This window comes from Gouania willdenowi, chromosome 9 (assembly GCF_900634775.1).
Source record: "Gouania willdenowi chromosome 9, fGouWil2.1, whole genome shotgun sequence".
In the NCBI taxonomy this organism is placed as follows: Eukaryota; Metazoa; Chordata; class Actinopteri; order Blenniiformes; family Gobiesocidae; genus Gouania; species Gouania willdenowi.
This window is the reverse complement of record NC_041052.1, coordinates 693,887-711,419: the sequence shown is the minus strand read 5'-3', so window position 1 is coordinate 711,419 and position 17,533 is coordinate 693,887. Positions and strand designations below refer to the sequence as shown.

Sequence of the window (17,533 nt, the reverse complement as noted above, 5' to 3'; positions counted from 1 at the left end):
CAGAAAAAGTTATTTTTTTTTCCCAAAACCACAACAAGAACACACAAAAGCATAAAAATACAAAAAAAAACAACCAAAATAAACATAAATTGCATAAAAATACTCCAAAAACACACAAAATGACCAAAAAATACCATATTTCATGCTAATTTTTGCCAATTTAACCACATTCACCGTTTATCATGTCTATTATTTACCAGCTTAAACTAATTGTTCCAATATTGACACTTTTACCACTTTTTCTGTCTGATTTTGTCCAATTCAATTTACAACTTTTAAGCAGTTTCTGTGGTTTTTAAAATCTCATTTCACCTCCTTTTCCACCATTTTTATTCACTTTGAACCATTTTATTAGTGATTAAAACCATGATTTCCATCTTTAAGATGACTATAATAATAATAATAAACGTTCCTGGATAACAGTGGATATTATTCAGATGAATAAATAAATGTGGTTATCACAGATTCATAGAACAATGGACCATCATTTTACTGACTTTATGGATGGACCCCAAAAATCTCTCCCCTTTATTCCCCCTTATAGATGGTCCTGTCTCCACATGACTGTTCTTCAATGTTCATGTCTGTGTTCAACCACCTTCAGCTACAGTGGGGGTCCCTGCTCTCTGGGACCTTTATTTTGGAGGGTCCCCGCTCTCTGGGACCTTTATTTTGGAGGGTCCCTGCTCTCTGGGACCTTTATTTTGAAAAGATTGAGATCCACTGAGCTACACGACTCATTTCTGAAAGTTGATCTTTTAAAGAATTTTCAGACAAATCCATTTCATTTAAAACTACTTCAAAATTAACTGTAAAAAATAACACAAACGTCATGTTTTTCAATTACATAAAACGGTGTGAACATGATTTATTTTGAAAAGACAAAAGACAATTTCTGGATGTTTGCCAACGCCTGAAAACAAAGACGTTTTGAGAAACATTTAAGCTAAGCTAAGCTAAGCTAACGTCAGTCTGCCTCATTGTTCTCAGTAAACAGAGGAATCAGTGTTAATATGTAAAAAGGATCATTATGACAATAATTATTATTATTCACACCCAGATGTTAAAACTAGTTCAGATATAAATGTAACACACACACACACACACACACTATATTAATGGAGTGTGTAACCACCTGTCCTTCCTCCGTCAGCGTCAGATAAATATAGTCTCAGTCTTTAATCCTTCAGCCATTCTTCAGAGGAAGGCCATTGTAACCATGGTTACCACACAAAGATCTCACCATGACAAGGCTAGTTTAGCATGCTAGCAGGTTTCATGAGACTCCATTAAACTTTTACAATCATTATAAAAGAGCTGAGGTCAGCATGTTAAGGAGTCAAATATTAAATTCATTATTTTTTATAAACTGCTGAATCTGAAAACGTTCCATCAACGAGGAATGAAGTTATTCATGTTGAAGCAAGTTTAAAATTACTGCCAGAAGCAGCTGAGATTAAACACACACTTTGATTATTAATGGGTTTATATTCATTTAGAGCTTTAATAAAGACACAGGCTGTGTTAATGATGTCATACTAATATTCTACTCATACTAAGTGTGACATTAATGAGTATGTAGTGCGTTCACATTAGATAGTATGAAAAGATTGAGTAGGTGAGAAATATTAGGATAAAATGGGATTTTAAAAAGCACAGATTAGTTAAAAGTTGTAAATTAGAGTGGACAAAAACAGACAGAAAAAGTGGTAAAAAGGGTTAATATTGGAACAATTAGTTTAAACTGGTAAATAATAGACATGATAAATGGTGAATGTGGTTAAATTGGCAAAAATAATAAATCTGGTGAAAAGAGGTTAAAAGTGACAATAATGGGTCAACATATGTGACATTAGGTGTAAAAGTGGTAGAAAGGGTTTATAAGTGATGAACATGTCTGGAAAGTGGAAAAAATGTGTAGAAAAGATATAAAAATGTGATGTAGAAGTGTCATAAACAGGAGAAATGTAGCAAAAATACATTAAAAGGAGCAAAAATATGGCAAGAAAAAGTGATGAAAATAGGTTAAAATATGCAAATAAATTGGGGCTCAAAGTGTTCAGAAAATATCCGTTTCTTGAAGCCATCTGGTGACCTCCTCAGAGTGCCTCGTGGACCCAAAAGGGGTCCTGACCCCAAGGTTGAGAACCCCTGCATTAGGGTGACATTTACAACCCAACCCAAGAGAATTATCTGAATATTTAAAAAACATTTTTAGCGTTTTATTTAATAACAGTTTCCTGTTCATCATCCACACAGGGACATGAGAAGAAGCTGTGTTCTGATTGGACGCAGAAAGGCTGCTTTGTTCCTTGTCCTTCAGGTTTGGACATTGACCTCCTAATGCTAATGCTAATGGTAAAGCTAAAGCATGTGTGGAGCAGAAATGTTGATGGAGGGGCTTTACTCTTCATTTCCTGCAGCTTGGTTTATTTTTAAGAGTTAGAAATACTGTTAATAAGATTATAGACCAGCTTTACACACACACACACACACACACACACACACACACACACACACACACACGCGCACACACACACGCACATTTCTCTTCATAGATTAAATGACACGTTGTTACATCTCATGTTGTCGTTAGCTAAACATACGGATCAGAGGAAATGATGAGTCACAATAGAAATATAATGTTTTAAACACACAGTGTCTGCTTTGAACATGAGGTTAAAACACGAGCTCTGCTCACACTTTGCATACGTTTCATATTTCAGCCAAATTCATATGAATAAACTACAGCACGTGTTAAATTCATTTTAGTTCAAGGACAAATACAGATCATTTTAACATTATTCTACATATACATAAAATATATCCATCAATAAGTGACAGATATCAGTTCTAACACGATCGACACTTTAAGTTTTATCGATTTGGTCAACAATTTCTATTTAATTAATGGAAATATTGTGTCAGAATTTGAAGAAAATTGAAGGATTTTGTAAGAGTTTAGTTTTTTCAACATTAAAAATGACTAATCATGTGATAAAAGCACCAGGAAAACTGTAAATATTGACTTTCATTTACACAATGATTCATATTTTTACTTCCTCCTGGGGAACTAATTGGATGCTACACAGGGCCGGATTTGGCCCCTGGACCATTAGTTTGACAAATGTGGACTACAGCCTAGGTTCTCAAAGTGGGGTACGGGTACTCTCAGGGGTATGCAAATTGTTATAGGAGGTACGTGAATAAAAATTTAAAACAGCATGACAACAATTGTAAAGTTGTGAATGTTAAAATAAAATAAAAACTGCAACTTTTTGCCACATTTAGCAACAAACCACGTTTAAAAAAACATACGTGAATTTTTTATGTTACAGTAATTTTGACCAGATTTACAGCAATATTAGATTTTATTTTTCTCATAAAAATATAATGTCAAGGTTAAATCAAAATGTTAAATATTAAATCTAAATGGTAAATATTAAGTCTAAATGTTAAATCTAAATGGTAAATATTAAATCGTAATGGTAAATATTAAATCGTAATGGTAAATATTAAATCTAAATGGTAAATATTAAATCTAAATGGTAAATCTAAATGGTAAATATTAAATCGTAAAGGTAAATATTAAATCTAAATGTTAACTCTAAATGGTAAATAAATCTAAATGGTAAAAATGTATCAAACTGAATCTAAATATTAAATCTTAATGTTATTGTTAAATCTAAATAGTAATAAAACCATATTGCTGTAAATCTGGTCAAAAGTAACATAAAAAAAAAAATAATCACAACGTGGTTTGATGCTAAATGTTGTTGTTTATATTAGAATGAGTAACTTCATATCAATACCATTAAGCTAATTAATGAAATAAAACAAGTGATAATTCTGAATAAGATGTTGTATTGTGTGCTTAGAGATTTTTTTATTACATATATAGTTATTTATCCCTCAAAAGGAGGTAAAATTCAGAGACATATTTCACTGTAGTGTGACATATTATTATGTTTGAAAGTGTTCAGCAGTAGGAGGAACATGGGTTCACATAGGTTGAGAACCACTGATACACAGCATGAGTTAGTTTATCTCTACATGTATATATATGTATATATATATATATATGTATATATGTGTGAGAGAATAACTTTAATAGACTGAAGTGACAACAGTAGAAGTTACAGGATTAGAAGTGAAACCGAACAATGAGGAACTGTTAATGTGTCACTAATGGAAACACATACATTTAAAAGTTCAAATGTAGCTGTTAGTGAAAATGTATAAAACAAAAAGTGTGTTTAATGTGATACCGATAAACTGATTATCTGCACTTATATATATATATAAAAACATTACAATAAGTGTTTTAGAATGATTTTATATCTTTATATAAACTATGGACAGAATGTGACGTACGTCAGGATAACTATGACCTAGTGTTGGTTTTTGGCTCAGAGACGCTTAAGAAATGTTTCTGTTGTTGTCATAGCAACCATTGGCTTTACACTCCACCATTGTTCAGAAACTGTAGACCACCTGTGTCAAACTCAAGGCCCGGGGCCCAAATGCGGCCCATAGAGCATTAAATGCGGCCCACAGGAGAAAACATGAATCATTGTGTAAATGACCAAATAATTCAGTTGTTTTCTCAAATTATTCCATAAAATCTGTTCAAATTAAACAAAAATTGGTAAAAAAAATAAAAATAAAAAAAGGACATTTAAGTATCGGTTTGGTTAAAACAGGTTAAATATTGTCTTTCATACTTTATGTACTGTATATATTATAACTGGAAAACTTGGACACGTTAATGTTGAAATGGTTTGATTGACACCCCAGCTGTAGACCAAAGGGACACTGTTGCCTAGCAACAGCTAACAGGAATCAACTAATGTTCGTCATATCTATGTCAGCTCTCCATAGTTTATATCAGAATGTATAAAATGGTTCTAAAAAGTCATTTTAATGTGTTTTTTAATAAAATAAAAAGCTGTTTATATTTTGTTTATCAGTAACACATTAAACATGTTTTTTTTATTTATATACAAACATTTCCACTACAGGTTAACTTTAATGATTAACTAATAATAAATGTTCTGTCTGTAATCAATAACAATAATCATGATGAGCTGATTAATAAAGTACAGTATGAATGTTTGTTCTTCTGTAATGGACAGCAGCCAATCACAGGCAGCGGTTGAAAAACAAACACATCTAGTTTAAAACATCTGTCCTACATCAACAGGAAGGAAAATTATTATATTTTATACATGACGTAACTCAGCCATGAACAATAGAATTTTAACACCAGGAAGAGTTTATTAATAATAATATAATAACCTTTAGTGTCACACAATGAAGAGCAACACAGAATAGATCTTAATTTACTCAGATTAGAAAAGGCTTTAAACTGTAATAATGATCATATTATATTATATTATATTAACTTTAGGTCAATGGTTTTTAGTTCCTGTTGAATTAAAATATTTATGACAAATGTTTAATACCGCGACATATTAGGGTCACATGAAAATAAAAATAAATCTTAGCACTATGAAATTAAAGTTATAATATTTAGAGAATAAAGTCTAAATTTAGCAATTAATCTTGTAATTTTACAACTTTAATCCTGAAATATTACACCTTTAATCTAAAAAAAATTGCAGCTTTAATCTTGAAAAATTACAACGTTATTCTTGAAATATTACAACTTTAATCTCAAAATATTATGACTTTAATCTCATATTGTTTATATTCTATTTTAATGTGTCACTAATAGTTTAGATCATTAGTCTTAATCCATCTTTACACTGAAAACATTGATTATTGATGAGTTTTTCCCCACGATAAACAACATTCCGTGATATCTGGTATCCATAGATCACATGACTCACCTGATCTGACCAGGCGGTCCAGCCTCTCCATGGAGGGGGAGGGGACCCTGGAGCGGGGGCTGCCCGGTAACGAACACTCAGAACCAGCATCAAAGGAGTCGTCGTGGTTTAGCATTAATAGATCTCTGATACATTTATGACAGATGCTGTGTTGACAGGGCAGGATCAGAGGGTGAGTGAACAGCTCTTTACAGATGGGACACATCAGCTCACGCTCAATGTTCTTAATGGGAACCTGCAGACAAATACATATATACTATTATTATTATTCAATAATGTACGTTTAACACAAACGATGAAAGAGTTTAAAATCATAATTCATGCAAAAATAGTAATGAATACTAAACGACTTCATTACATTGTAGTGGAAGTGTTTGATGTCCCACAGTAGGCTACTGTAGTAGAATATCAAATATCATCATTAATTTAAATAATAAACACACAGGAGATCAATGAAGAACAGTAAATTATTAGAAAACATCAATAATTCATTCTCAGGATCAGAGATCAATACTGTCACTGAAAACACTTAGAAACCAAAACAAAGCATGTGGAAGATAATTTTATTTCTCTAATATATATTTAAATATATGAAACACTTAATAAGTAACTGTAATCATCTACGTCATGTTATCATATAGAAACGTCATTATTGTACCACATATTTTTCTTACGTTTTCTTCTCATTTTATGTCTGACCTACAGTTTTTATATTTCCATTATTATCAAGTGTTAATATTTATTTTGTTTGTGTTTTTTATTGTGTTGCTGCAAAAGTTTATTTTATCTAAAAAAAAAAAATAATTGTACATTTTGACAAACCATTTATTTCATACAGAGTAGAGATACCCCAAAATATCGATACGACGATACATCGCGAGGTTTTGTCTCAATATACGTTTTTATGTTTTTTTTATTGCAACATACAAAACATGACAAAAACAGTATATATATATATATATATATATATACACATACATATATATATATATACACATACACATATATATATATACACATACATATATATATACACATACATATATATATATACACATACATATATATATACACATATATGTATTACACACATGATATATTCAGTGCAGTAGATACATTCTGAATTTCTCCAGTGATACATATCGTGATGTATCGTGCATGAAAATTTCCAGTGATATATCGATGGCCGTTGCTACGGAAACGTATGAATAGACCGCTAGTCTATTGATGCATAGTGCCCCCTCATTGGTCAGTTTAGGTCACATGGCTTCGAACCCAACACAGCGAAAGGGAGAACTATTGAGTGAGACACTATAGACCACTGGGCTGTCCTGGTACAGTGAAAACACTCAGATACATTACGTTTATGTAGAAAAGGTCCATAAAACTTATGTTTCTGTGTCAATAATCCCAGAGTCTATAGATATGTTTCTGAATGAATAGACACTTCATATATAGATTATCATTGTAGCGCAATAATATTGGTATTGTGTGGAAATATCACGATATATCATATCGCAAGGTACCTAGCGATACCCAGCCCTAATATATATATATATATATATATATATATAGATAGATAGATGAGATGTTTACTGTATGCAAGGAAACTGTACCAAGATTTATTATCAACAATAAACTAAAGTAACTGAGTATTATTTAACTGGGCTACTTTTTAGTTGTTCGTGTGTGTGTGTAGATTGTTCATTGATTCCAGCTGCTCACACACACACACACACACACACACACACACACACACACACACACACACACACACACACACACACACACACACACACACACACACACACACACACACACACACACACACACACCACACACGTGTTTAAAGCTCACAAACAGAAAGATAAGGAAGTTAAAAACAAATAAAGGAAGTTAAATAAACATAAATGAAGTTAAATCGTGTAAAGTAAACAGAGAACCTGTGAGTCTATATAGTGTGTGTCTACATAGTGTATGTCTATATAGATCCTCCACAGGTCTGATGTTAAATAATGAAGTTATTTCATGTTTTTCCTGTATTTTCTCACCATAGTTCTGCTCCTCTGCGTCTCACCGCTCATAGTGTCTGACTGTAGCCGCTCAGGTCGCTCCTTCTCCGGGTTAAAGTCTCATAAAGTATCGGTAACTCTCGGTTCTCTCTCCGGTACAGATGAACTGAGTGGATTTAAATGAAGGAAAGCAGCTCTCGACTCATTTAGAGGAAGTGGGGGGGGGACAGGGGGACGGACTGACCAATCAACGGCCTCCATCTGATACACGTCATGGTCTCCAAACCCCGGTCCGCGGACCTGCTTTAATTTACTGCTTTAATTTCAAATTATTGTGATGTTCTCCTGCACTACTCATCAATGCACTACTGCACTATTATATTATTATTATTATTATTATTATTATTATTATTATTATTATTATTATTATTATTATTATTATTATTATCTTGTTATTTTATTTAGTTTTGCACATTCTAGTCTAACTACTGTTTGTATTTATGTTTATATTTATTATCATTTTTTCTAGTTGATTGTTATTATTTAATGTTTACATTATTACAGAGAGTACAGTTCACCAAGTCAAATTCCTCGTGTGTATAACATACATTCTTGGTCAATAAAGTTGATTCTGATTCTGATTATTTTCTGTTGTTACACGTTTGTTTGTTTTTATTTCATGTTTGAAGTATTGGAAAAACAATAAAATGTTGAGTTATGAATAAAATAAAAACTATATGATTATTTTATTTCCTGTAGTATTATATTTCCTTTTAAATACCAACAAGAGTTAAAAAAAAAAAAAAAAGTTCAAATTAAAGGAACCAACAGTTGTAATTACATGTAAAGATTATTAGGGACTGAAAATGACTACCATTATATATACAGTATTATGACATTTACAGGTTAATTTATTAAGTCATGGCTAAAAACAAACTGTTTTATTTATTTCTATATTTGTTTCAGACTATTATTAAAAACAAAAATACAAATACAATATTACATATGAACCTGTTAACAGTGACAGTAAAAGTATAGAAATAAAATATATGCAATATAAATGTACACTGATATGAAACAGGAAGAAGACACAAAGCTTGAGCTATGACGTCACAAAATGATGCAATAATTTTCTCTGATTAATTACAATCATAATGTGAGTTAATGTGAGCCAGCAGGGGGCGCTACAGACATGAGGAGATGTGAACTACTAAAGGACATTTAATGTGATTCATGTTTGTTATAGAAATATAAATATAAATACAATATTTACACACACAGTGAGATAAGAATTAACATTAAAAAGGTTTAAATAATCTCAATAAAACTGAAATAAACAATAGAGTTCAGATGTTTTTATCTGATGATGAGAAATAATATTAATTATTATTATTAAGTGTTAATGTTACCAGTGATGGAAGCTGCAGATGTTCCTCCTGTACCTCCATCTTTCTCTCTCTATTATTTACATATTAATGAGTCAGTGGTTCATTTTACAGCTCACTGAGGAAATGGTAATAAACCTGAAAGTGTGTAAAATATTAAATATTAAATATATTTACAGTGTGTAGTAGTGACTGAAAAGTCATTTATTTATTTTAAACGAAAGAAATATTGTTTTTTAAACATGAGCTCAACCTTTGCAGAGATAACGTGTTTTTATTCTGTAAATTTGATTTGATCACAGAGAGAAACATTGATCTGCTTCTTCTTAATCTATTATTAAATATTCATCTGCTTCTTATTAATCTATTATTATCTAATTAACACAAGGATTAGGACCACTGGAAAAAAAAAGGTCCAATATTTTTATAGGGAAAAAATTTTCAGAATTTTGAATTCAAACTCAAAATTCTGACTTTAAACTGAGAATTCTAAAAAAAAAAATTCCTTAGGATTATTGTTTTTCTCATAAATCTGACTTTAATCTTAGAACAAATAATAATGATAATAATAAAATATTTGACGTGTGTTCCTTTTCTGTATTCACTCTATTCTTCATGATTTCATGTCTCGTATAGTTTTTATCTGTCAGTGAAGAATTGATCCAGATGTGAAAGTGAACGGGTGGAGCTGAAAACATTTCTTTTACATTCTGTCATAACTTTAACAATATGTGACTCTGGATTAAATCTAGGGCCAGATTTCCCTTTATTTTATTAAACAGGAATATTTTAAAGGAAAAACCTGGGGAGGAAATGGAAATAAATGCTACAACACAGGAAACAACCAGAGGTTTTTATTGTTGTTTTGTGTATTTTTTCCACTATTTTATGTTTTTGAAATTTGTTTTGTGTATTTTTGTTGGTGTTTTCTGTTTCAAGAATCATTCTGTGTTTCTGTTATGAGTCATTTTATGTGTTTGTTATGTTTGTGTATTTTTTTTGTCCCATCATGTATTTTATTGTAAATTTGTATGCATCTGAAATCATTTAGTAAAATTATGCTGCCATTTTTTCCTCTTTTTGTGTATTTTTTGTTCAACTGTTGGGAGTCATTTTGTGTGTTTACTTCAGGGGCCACAAAAAATTAGCCTGAAGGCCACATTTGGCCCTCGAGCCACCAATTTCCCATAGATGAATACTGTATATAAACGAATAAAATTATCTTAAATTTGTTTTAAACAACACAGCAAAATACATGATTTAATGGTCCAGTGTTTGTCCTCAATCACATCTGCCTTGTCACACACACACACACACACACACACACACACACACACACACACACACACACACACACACACACACACAGTTTCTGAATCACAGATTTAATGTGATTCTCTTTCAGCAGCTCAGTCACTTATAAACATGTTTATTATTATTTCATGTATGAGTTAAACATTTTATTTACTATTCTATTTTATTTTATATTGTGCATGGTTGGAATGTCAGTGCTAAATAAATATAATTTTACATATTTTCAATTGATTAATTCTTTGAAGCATTAAATTTAATTTATACAATTGTAATGTTTTAATGTGAGACAGAAATGCAATGAGAATAATCATTAGCATAATCATTTATTTTGGTGTTTCAGTTTTCAAGCAAGAATTTTAATATTGGTACAACCCTAATAAATATATATTACTAACATTCATAATGAATCAATAAATGCACACGACTTATTCATGACATTATTTAACAATTATTTCCTATATATATCTATATATAGATATATATAAATATAGAACAGTCATTCCTGCAGCTGAGCCAGAATAAAGAAATGAAGCTACAAATAATAAATAATGTGAAACATTAAAACTAATAAAATCCAACGTTAACAGCAGGTGAAAGTACAGTTATATGATTACTGATGAAGGTATTGATCACGTATTGATGGTGATTGCTTCCTGTTCCGATCAGATCTGAGGCCTGATCGATCAGGTTTGATCACTGATCAAACAGTGTCAGTGTGAATGGATCAATCTGTGATTATTGATTATCGATACATTAACACACACTGACACAGACAGTTATACATGATCACGTGACTCACCTCTCCGCGCTCGATCCGTTCTACGATGGTTCCGAACTCCGTGATGTCCTCCGAGTCCGACATGATGAAGATGATGAAGATGATGAAGATGATGAAATGTGTGAAATCAAACAGACCGGATGTCAGAGCATCCTCAGCGTGCACGCGCTGCTGCAGGTTGGTCTGTAATGATGATGCTCTAACGGAGGGAAGCCCCGCCCACCGGACCCTTCATCATCATCATCATCATCACCATGCATTGATCATCACCGCCTGTAATCCACCGGAAACAATCATCATCTTAATCTCAGGCTACAGATTAACGGAGTGCGCATGCGTCAATCTGTCGCCTTCACATGTTTCACGTCTGTCCTCAGCAGCGTTACCATGGTTACCATGATTACTGCCCTAAAAAGATAACTCAGTCACTTTATTGATTACTTGATTGTAATAGTAACTAAATTAGATTAAAAGCCTAACCCTTTCATCAAAGCAATCAGCAGATGCCTCTGAGGAAAACTGACAGCTGGCAGTTGAAACATGTCAGAAGATCAAAGTGAATTTCCTGAAAAACGTTGTCTGAATAAATGAAACGTAAGATATAATTTATCTCTTTCATTGATACAATTTGGCCCAAACACAAATATTTTATAGATTTGAAGTCAATAATTCAGAAACTTCCATGTAATCATATACCTCACTGTGAATAAAGGTTCATTTTATCAAAAATATATTTAATGAATTCAAAAAAAACCATGTCATACCAGCTGTGATTTGATTGGCTGACAGCGTTGTAAGGGCGGGGTTTAGTTAATCATTAAGAATCTCTTGTTATATTTTGTCGCTTCTTAAAAAACAAAGTTGAGTTTTAATGTTGAGCTTTTATTATAACATCTTATATAATATATTAAAACAAAGTAACGCCTAAAAATATACAAATATATGACAAAACTAAACAGAAATACTGCCTGTGGTTGATGTTAATAAGTTCATCATCCACTAAACAATGCACACAGGGAGAACATGCAACCTCTGCTCAGAAACACCAAGCTCAGTAGGATTAGTGGCTAATGCTAACGCTAATGTATAACTATAGCCCACAAAAGCCACTGTAGTCACTTAAAGAGGAATCAATACAATGTATTGACGAGTGTGTGAATTACAAAGTAGAATTGATTGAACATAAAAACCTAGAGATAAATATTCAGAGAATGACAAGAATCAATAAAGATTATTAATAGTTATTAAAAAAAATACTATTATATGATTGACTTTAATATCTATATAAACTCACAGATATGAATAAACTTAATATTTAATAAACTAACCACACAGCTGTCACCCTGTGGGAATAAAGTGATGTTGATGAAATCTGTCCTTCATCCTTTCTTTCCTCGTGTGTCACGCCTTCATCGAGCTTCTGCTTTTTAAACATTCATGACCTGGAAAATACAGTATTATTTAAGACCCGCCCCTCCCCAAAAAAAAGCTTTTAATTATGTCCGACTCAATGAATCTGCAGTGAGTAAAAATAAAAGACCACGTCATCGTCAGGAGGAGAGGAGGAGGAGGAGGAGGAGGAGGAGGAGAGGGGGAGAGGAGGAGGGGGAGAGGGGGAGGAGGAGGAGGAGGGGAGGAGGAGAGGAGGAGAGGAGGAGAGGGGGAGGAGAAGGAGGAGGAGAGGAGGAGAGGGGAGGAGAAGGAGGAGGAGAGGAGGAGAGGAGGAGAGGGGGAGGAGGAGGAGGAGGGGGAGGAGAAGGAGGAGGAGAGGGGAGGAGGAGAAGGAGGGGGAGGAGGAGAGGAGGAGAGGAGGAGGAGAGGAGGAGAGGAGGGAGAGGAGGAGAGGAGGAGGGGGAGGAGGGGAGGAGGAGAGGAGGAGAGGAGGAGAGGAGGAGGGGGGAGGAGGGGAGGAGGAGGAGGAGGAGGAGGGGGAGGAGAAGGAGGAGGAGAGGGGGAGGAGGAAAGGAGGGAGAGGAGGAGAGGAGGAGGGGGGAGGAGGGGAGGAGGAGGAGGAGGGGAGAGGAGGGGGAGGAGAAGGAGGAGGAGAGGAGGGGGAGGAGAGGAGGGGGAGGAGACATCTGAGGTAAGACAAGGTTTATGTTTGAGTTTAAAAACAGAAAAAAAAAAAAACAGCTGAATCATGAATAAAGTCAACAGAGGAAACGTCCACAGGGAAAAAGTGTCAAAGAATAAATGATAAAAGGTTTCACTCAGTGGTTTTAAACCTTTTAGGATCGTGACCCCACCTGAGTTCATGACCCCCACTATTAAAAACACTGGTTTACAGACCTAATGCACACGTTTGTCATTACAATTAAATACCGTCATTAAAAAGTTGATAAGATAAGAGTTCCGACAAAAATATAAAACATTAAAATCCGCAGTAAAGGTTAAAAACATTAAACAATAATAAAATATTTAACATCAAATAATTATAGTATGAGCATAAAAATAATAAAGCACTAAAAGCCAGACTGAATAAAGAGGTTTTTATCTTTTATCTCCATAATAACATGATGAAACTTGACTTTTTAATATTTAATGAAAGTTTATTAAGTTTGAGCCATTTAAGAAACTTTTGCCAATTCCTTATTTTTTTTTATTTTTAATTAAGGTAAGGCAAATTTATTTGTATAGCGCATTTCATACTCAAGGCAACTCAATGTGCTTTACATAATAAAACATTCAATTGTTTAAAATCAATAAGAACATTTAAAATCATCAGTAAAATCAATTAAAATCATCAGTAAAATCATCATGAAATCATCAACATGACCATAAATCTCTCTCTCAATCATACACAGTAGAGAAAAAAAGTTCCTTTAACTTTGATTTAAAAATGTTCACATGTGATGCTGACTTCAGCTCTGCTGCAGTTTGTTCCACTTCTTTGCAGCATAACAACTAAAAGCAGCATCACCATGGTTACTGTGAGCTCTGGGCTCCACTATCTGACCTGTGTCCATAGATCTCAGAGACCTGCTGGGTTCATACCTGACTAACATCTCACTGATGTATTCTGGACCAAACCCATTCAAGAATGAAAGTGTATTTGGTTTTTATCAGTGATTATATTTAGTTAATGTTAACGTGTGATCATCCACATAAACTGTCAACACTTTGTTTTTTATTTGACCAACAGAAAAAAAATATTCACCAACATTTTTATAACAAAAAAACACAAAACTAGTAGAAAAAGTCACTTCCTGTTTTATTGTGAAATTCCTCATTTTCCTCCAAAGTCAAACGTCACATCCATCAAAGACGTTTTATTTATTCCAACAAAATCATCTGAGAAGCTGAAAACATTTCTCTTCTTCAACAACTCCACAAACACATTTTATACACCATTTACATGAATTATCTACACATTACGCTGCAGAAAAAAATGAAGGGTGACATTTATACACTGTTTATTAATAATAATAATAAATAATATAATAATAATAATAGAAGACAGACATTTTGAAAACATCTTCAGCTAAAACACATTTTTCTGCAAAACATTAGTGAAAACAAAACTCATTTTAGTTCAGGGGTTTATAAATTAATAATTTAATCATAGTTTACACTATTATCAGTATAAATTATTTATTTAATATCAAAGCAATAAGTGGCAGATTTCAGTCTCTGCAGGATCTTTACTTGCATTTATTTTTTTTTATTTTGTGACGTATTTTTATGTAATGTGGGGGAATTTTGTGGAATACTGTTTTGAAAATTGTAGGATTTTAGTAAAAATTGAGTTCTTTTAACCATTTGAGATAAAAAAAATGAGTTAATCACAGGGAGAATGTGAGCTCTGATAATATTGTGGAGTTTCATTAAATGTGTGTTGTAATTTGGAGACATCCACATCTGAATGACTTTTATTAGCTCAATAATTCATGGTTTCTCTGACTTTTTGGCAGATTGAATGCTCTGAAGCATGTTTCAAACTCAAGGTCCGGGGACCAAATCCAGCCTTTTAAAGCATCCAATTTGGCCCGCAGGAAAATAACAATGACAGAGAAAATATGAAATATTGTGCAAATTACCAACTAATTCTGTTGTAAATCTCTGCCACTCCAAGCAAACAAATTCAAGCACATTTCACAATATTTGGATGATATCACATGGTTGAGTCTTTTTTAATCTTTTTTTCTCCCAAAATATCTGCAAAATATCCCAGCATTAAGTAAAAAATGTCTTTAGAGAGAATTTAAGTTTATTAAGGCAGTTATTTCAACAAATATTTCACACACTCCAGTCTCCAAATATTCTGATTCTTTATTACCAATTGTTCAGTAATTTTTCAATAGTCACTGTAAACATTTAGTTTGATCTGATGAATACTTTTGTAGATATGGATAATATAGTGAGGGGGGGTATGTGTCCTTATTTTCATCTTCCAATATATCAGTTACTTCATCACATATAAAGGTAAATATGGTATAGTAATAAGCTCCACCTACAGAAATAGATCTGCTATACATCCTCTCTGGTGGACATGTCAGCTCCTCTAACTATCAGTGTGTGTTGGGTCTGGAACATGTTTGGGTCTTCAGTAAACTACTTAGCATATGTCTCAGCTCCCTGTAATGTGATCAGCTTAGAGCTATGAACATAGATGTTCACATCACTAAGGATTAGTCACAGATATATGCATTGGTTCTAGACTCACACGCTCTGGATTTATGAACATATATGTTTTTTTTACTATTTTTTATTGGTCCATAACTGTAAGTGGAATGGAATAAACAATTCTGATCTGTTTTATTTTATATATAAAGTCAGTGGTTCTCAAATTGTTTTAGGCTCAAGTCCCCCATAGAAAAACTATGTAAAAACATCTATAGATCATAATGATGGAATAAATGGAGTGATAACCTATGTTTAATGCTATTTCTTTCTCTCTTCTCTGGTATTCCCCTGTAGTGCCATCGAGTACCCCCATTTTAGAAACACATAAAACTATTCTTCTTTGTTGTGACTTCTCTATTTTTATTTAGACCCAAACTTTGGTGTGATTTCACCAATGGTGAATATTTTAATTTTAACATGAGGCCATTGTAGCTGTATCTGATAATCATTCATAATTATATGGTACATATTTTACATTGAGCGCTAACTACAGCACGTTTTCCTCTATACTTAGTGGGAAATTCAAGATTCAACTAGTCTGAATTTAGTCAATGAAACTAAAATGAGTTTGACACCACTAATCTGAAGGGCCAGATTTGGCCCCCAGGCCTTGAGTTGACCGCATGTGCTCCAGAGCATCAGCTGCTTTGTGTGGAGGTCAGTGGAATAAACTGCTGAGTAACGCACTAAAAGGCCAGGAAGAATTTACAGGCTGTGACTTGAAGATGAAGATGAGGATGAAGAACTCTAGGAATCGTTCACACAACGACAAAAAACTATGACGTGTGTATTTCCAGTGAAGGCCAACGTTACGTCTCACACTACGAGGTTTACACAGTGGATTTAGTGACACACACTGATTCTATGAGGACATTTCACACTAACATTAGAGTGAATTATAGAACAGAACCAAGAAGCTCTGAGTTTATTTATATTCATTCTGTTCTGCAGCTTTTTCTCTTCCATTATCACATGTTTTACATCATGATGCATCACAAACAGCCATTAAAAGTGATTTATTTCATTTACAGTGATTCTCCACTGTTTTTACAAGTTTGTCCTAAAAATATTTGAAATAATGTCCTTATTAGTAGATCTATGTCTACAAAACACATTATTATTCACCATATTAATTTAATGTCCTGTTAAAAATAGGAATACTTTATAGTTTTAGAGCCTGTGTTCCTCCATCTTTAAATCATGTGATTGATGATGTCACCACGGCCCCACTGCCTGTAAACATCTCATTGTTTTCAATTGGAGTCAAACATTTCAGCCTGATTTATAGATCATTTAGTAGATTTTAGATCATTTAGTAGATTTAGATCATTTAGTAGATTTTAGATCATTTAGTAGATTTTAGATCATTATTGATTTTAGACATTAGTATTTTAGATCATTTAGCAGCTGTGAAGGCCACACTATGTGGCTACATTAAAGTTATTTTTGTCAAACACAGTTTATTATTTCAAATGTTTATTAACATGTCAGTAATATTTCTTTCAGTTGAAACTCACCATGTTTGGTTTGGTTTGCAGCTCTCCCCAGAATATAAAGAGTGACATCATC

At 33.0% G+C, this 17,533-nt stretch overlaps 1 protein-coding gene across 7 annotated transcripts in view; it reads right to left on the bottom strand.

The window, feature by feature from the left end:
- trim36 (tripartite motif containing 36) overlaps positions 1–11,517 on the bottom strand; it is a 33,706-nt gene extending 22,189 nt beyond the window's left edge. For 5 of the 7 annotated variants that reach the window (XM_028458426.1, XM_028458428.1, XM_028458430.1 and 2 more), the window contains exons 1-2: positions 11,363–11,517; positions 5,853–6,087 (exon numbers count right to left, since the gene is read on the bottom strand). In XM_028458426.1, coding sequence (XP_028314227.1) covers positions 5,853–6,087; positions 11,363–11,425 — 298 coding nt within the window. In that variant the 5' untranslated portion in view covers positions 11,426–11,517. Of the gene's footprint in view, positions 1–1,135; positions 1,172–5,852; positions 6,088–7,903; positions 8,040–11,362 lie in introns of those variants that run through there. The other 2 variants (XM_028458427.1, XM_028458431.1) reach the window with 2 other exon arrangements.
- Between the last annotated feature and the right edge of the window lie 6,016 nt (positions 11,518–17,533).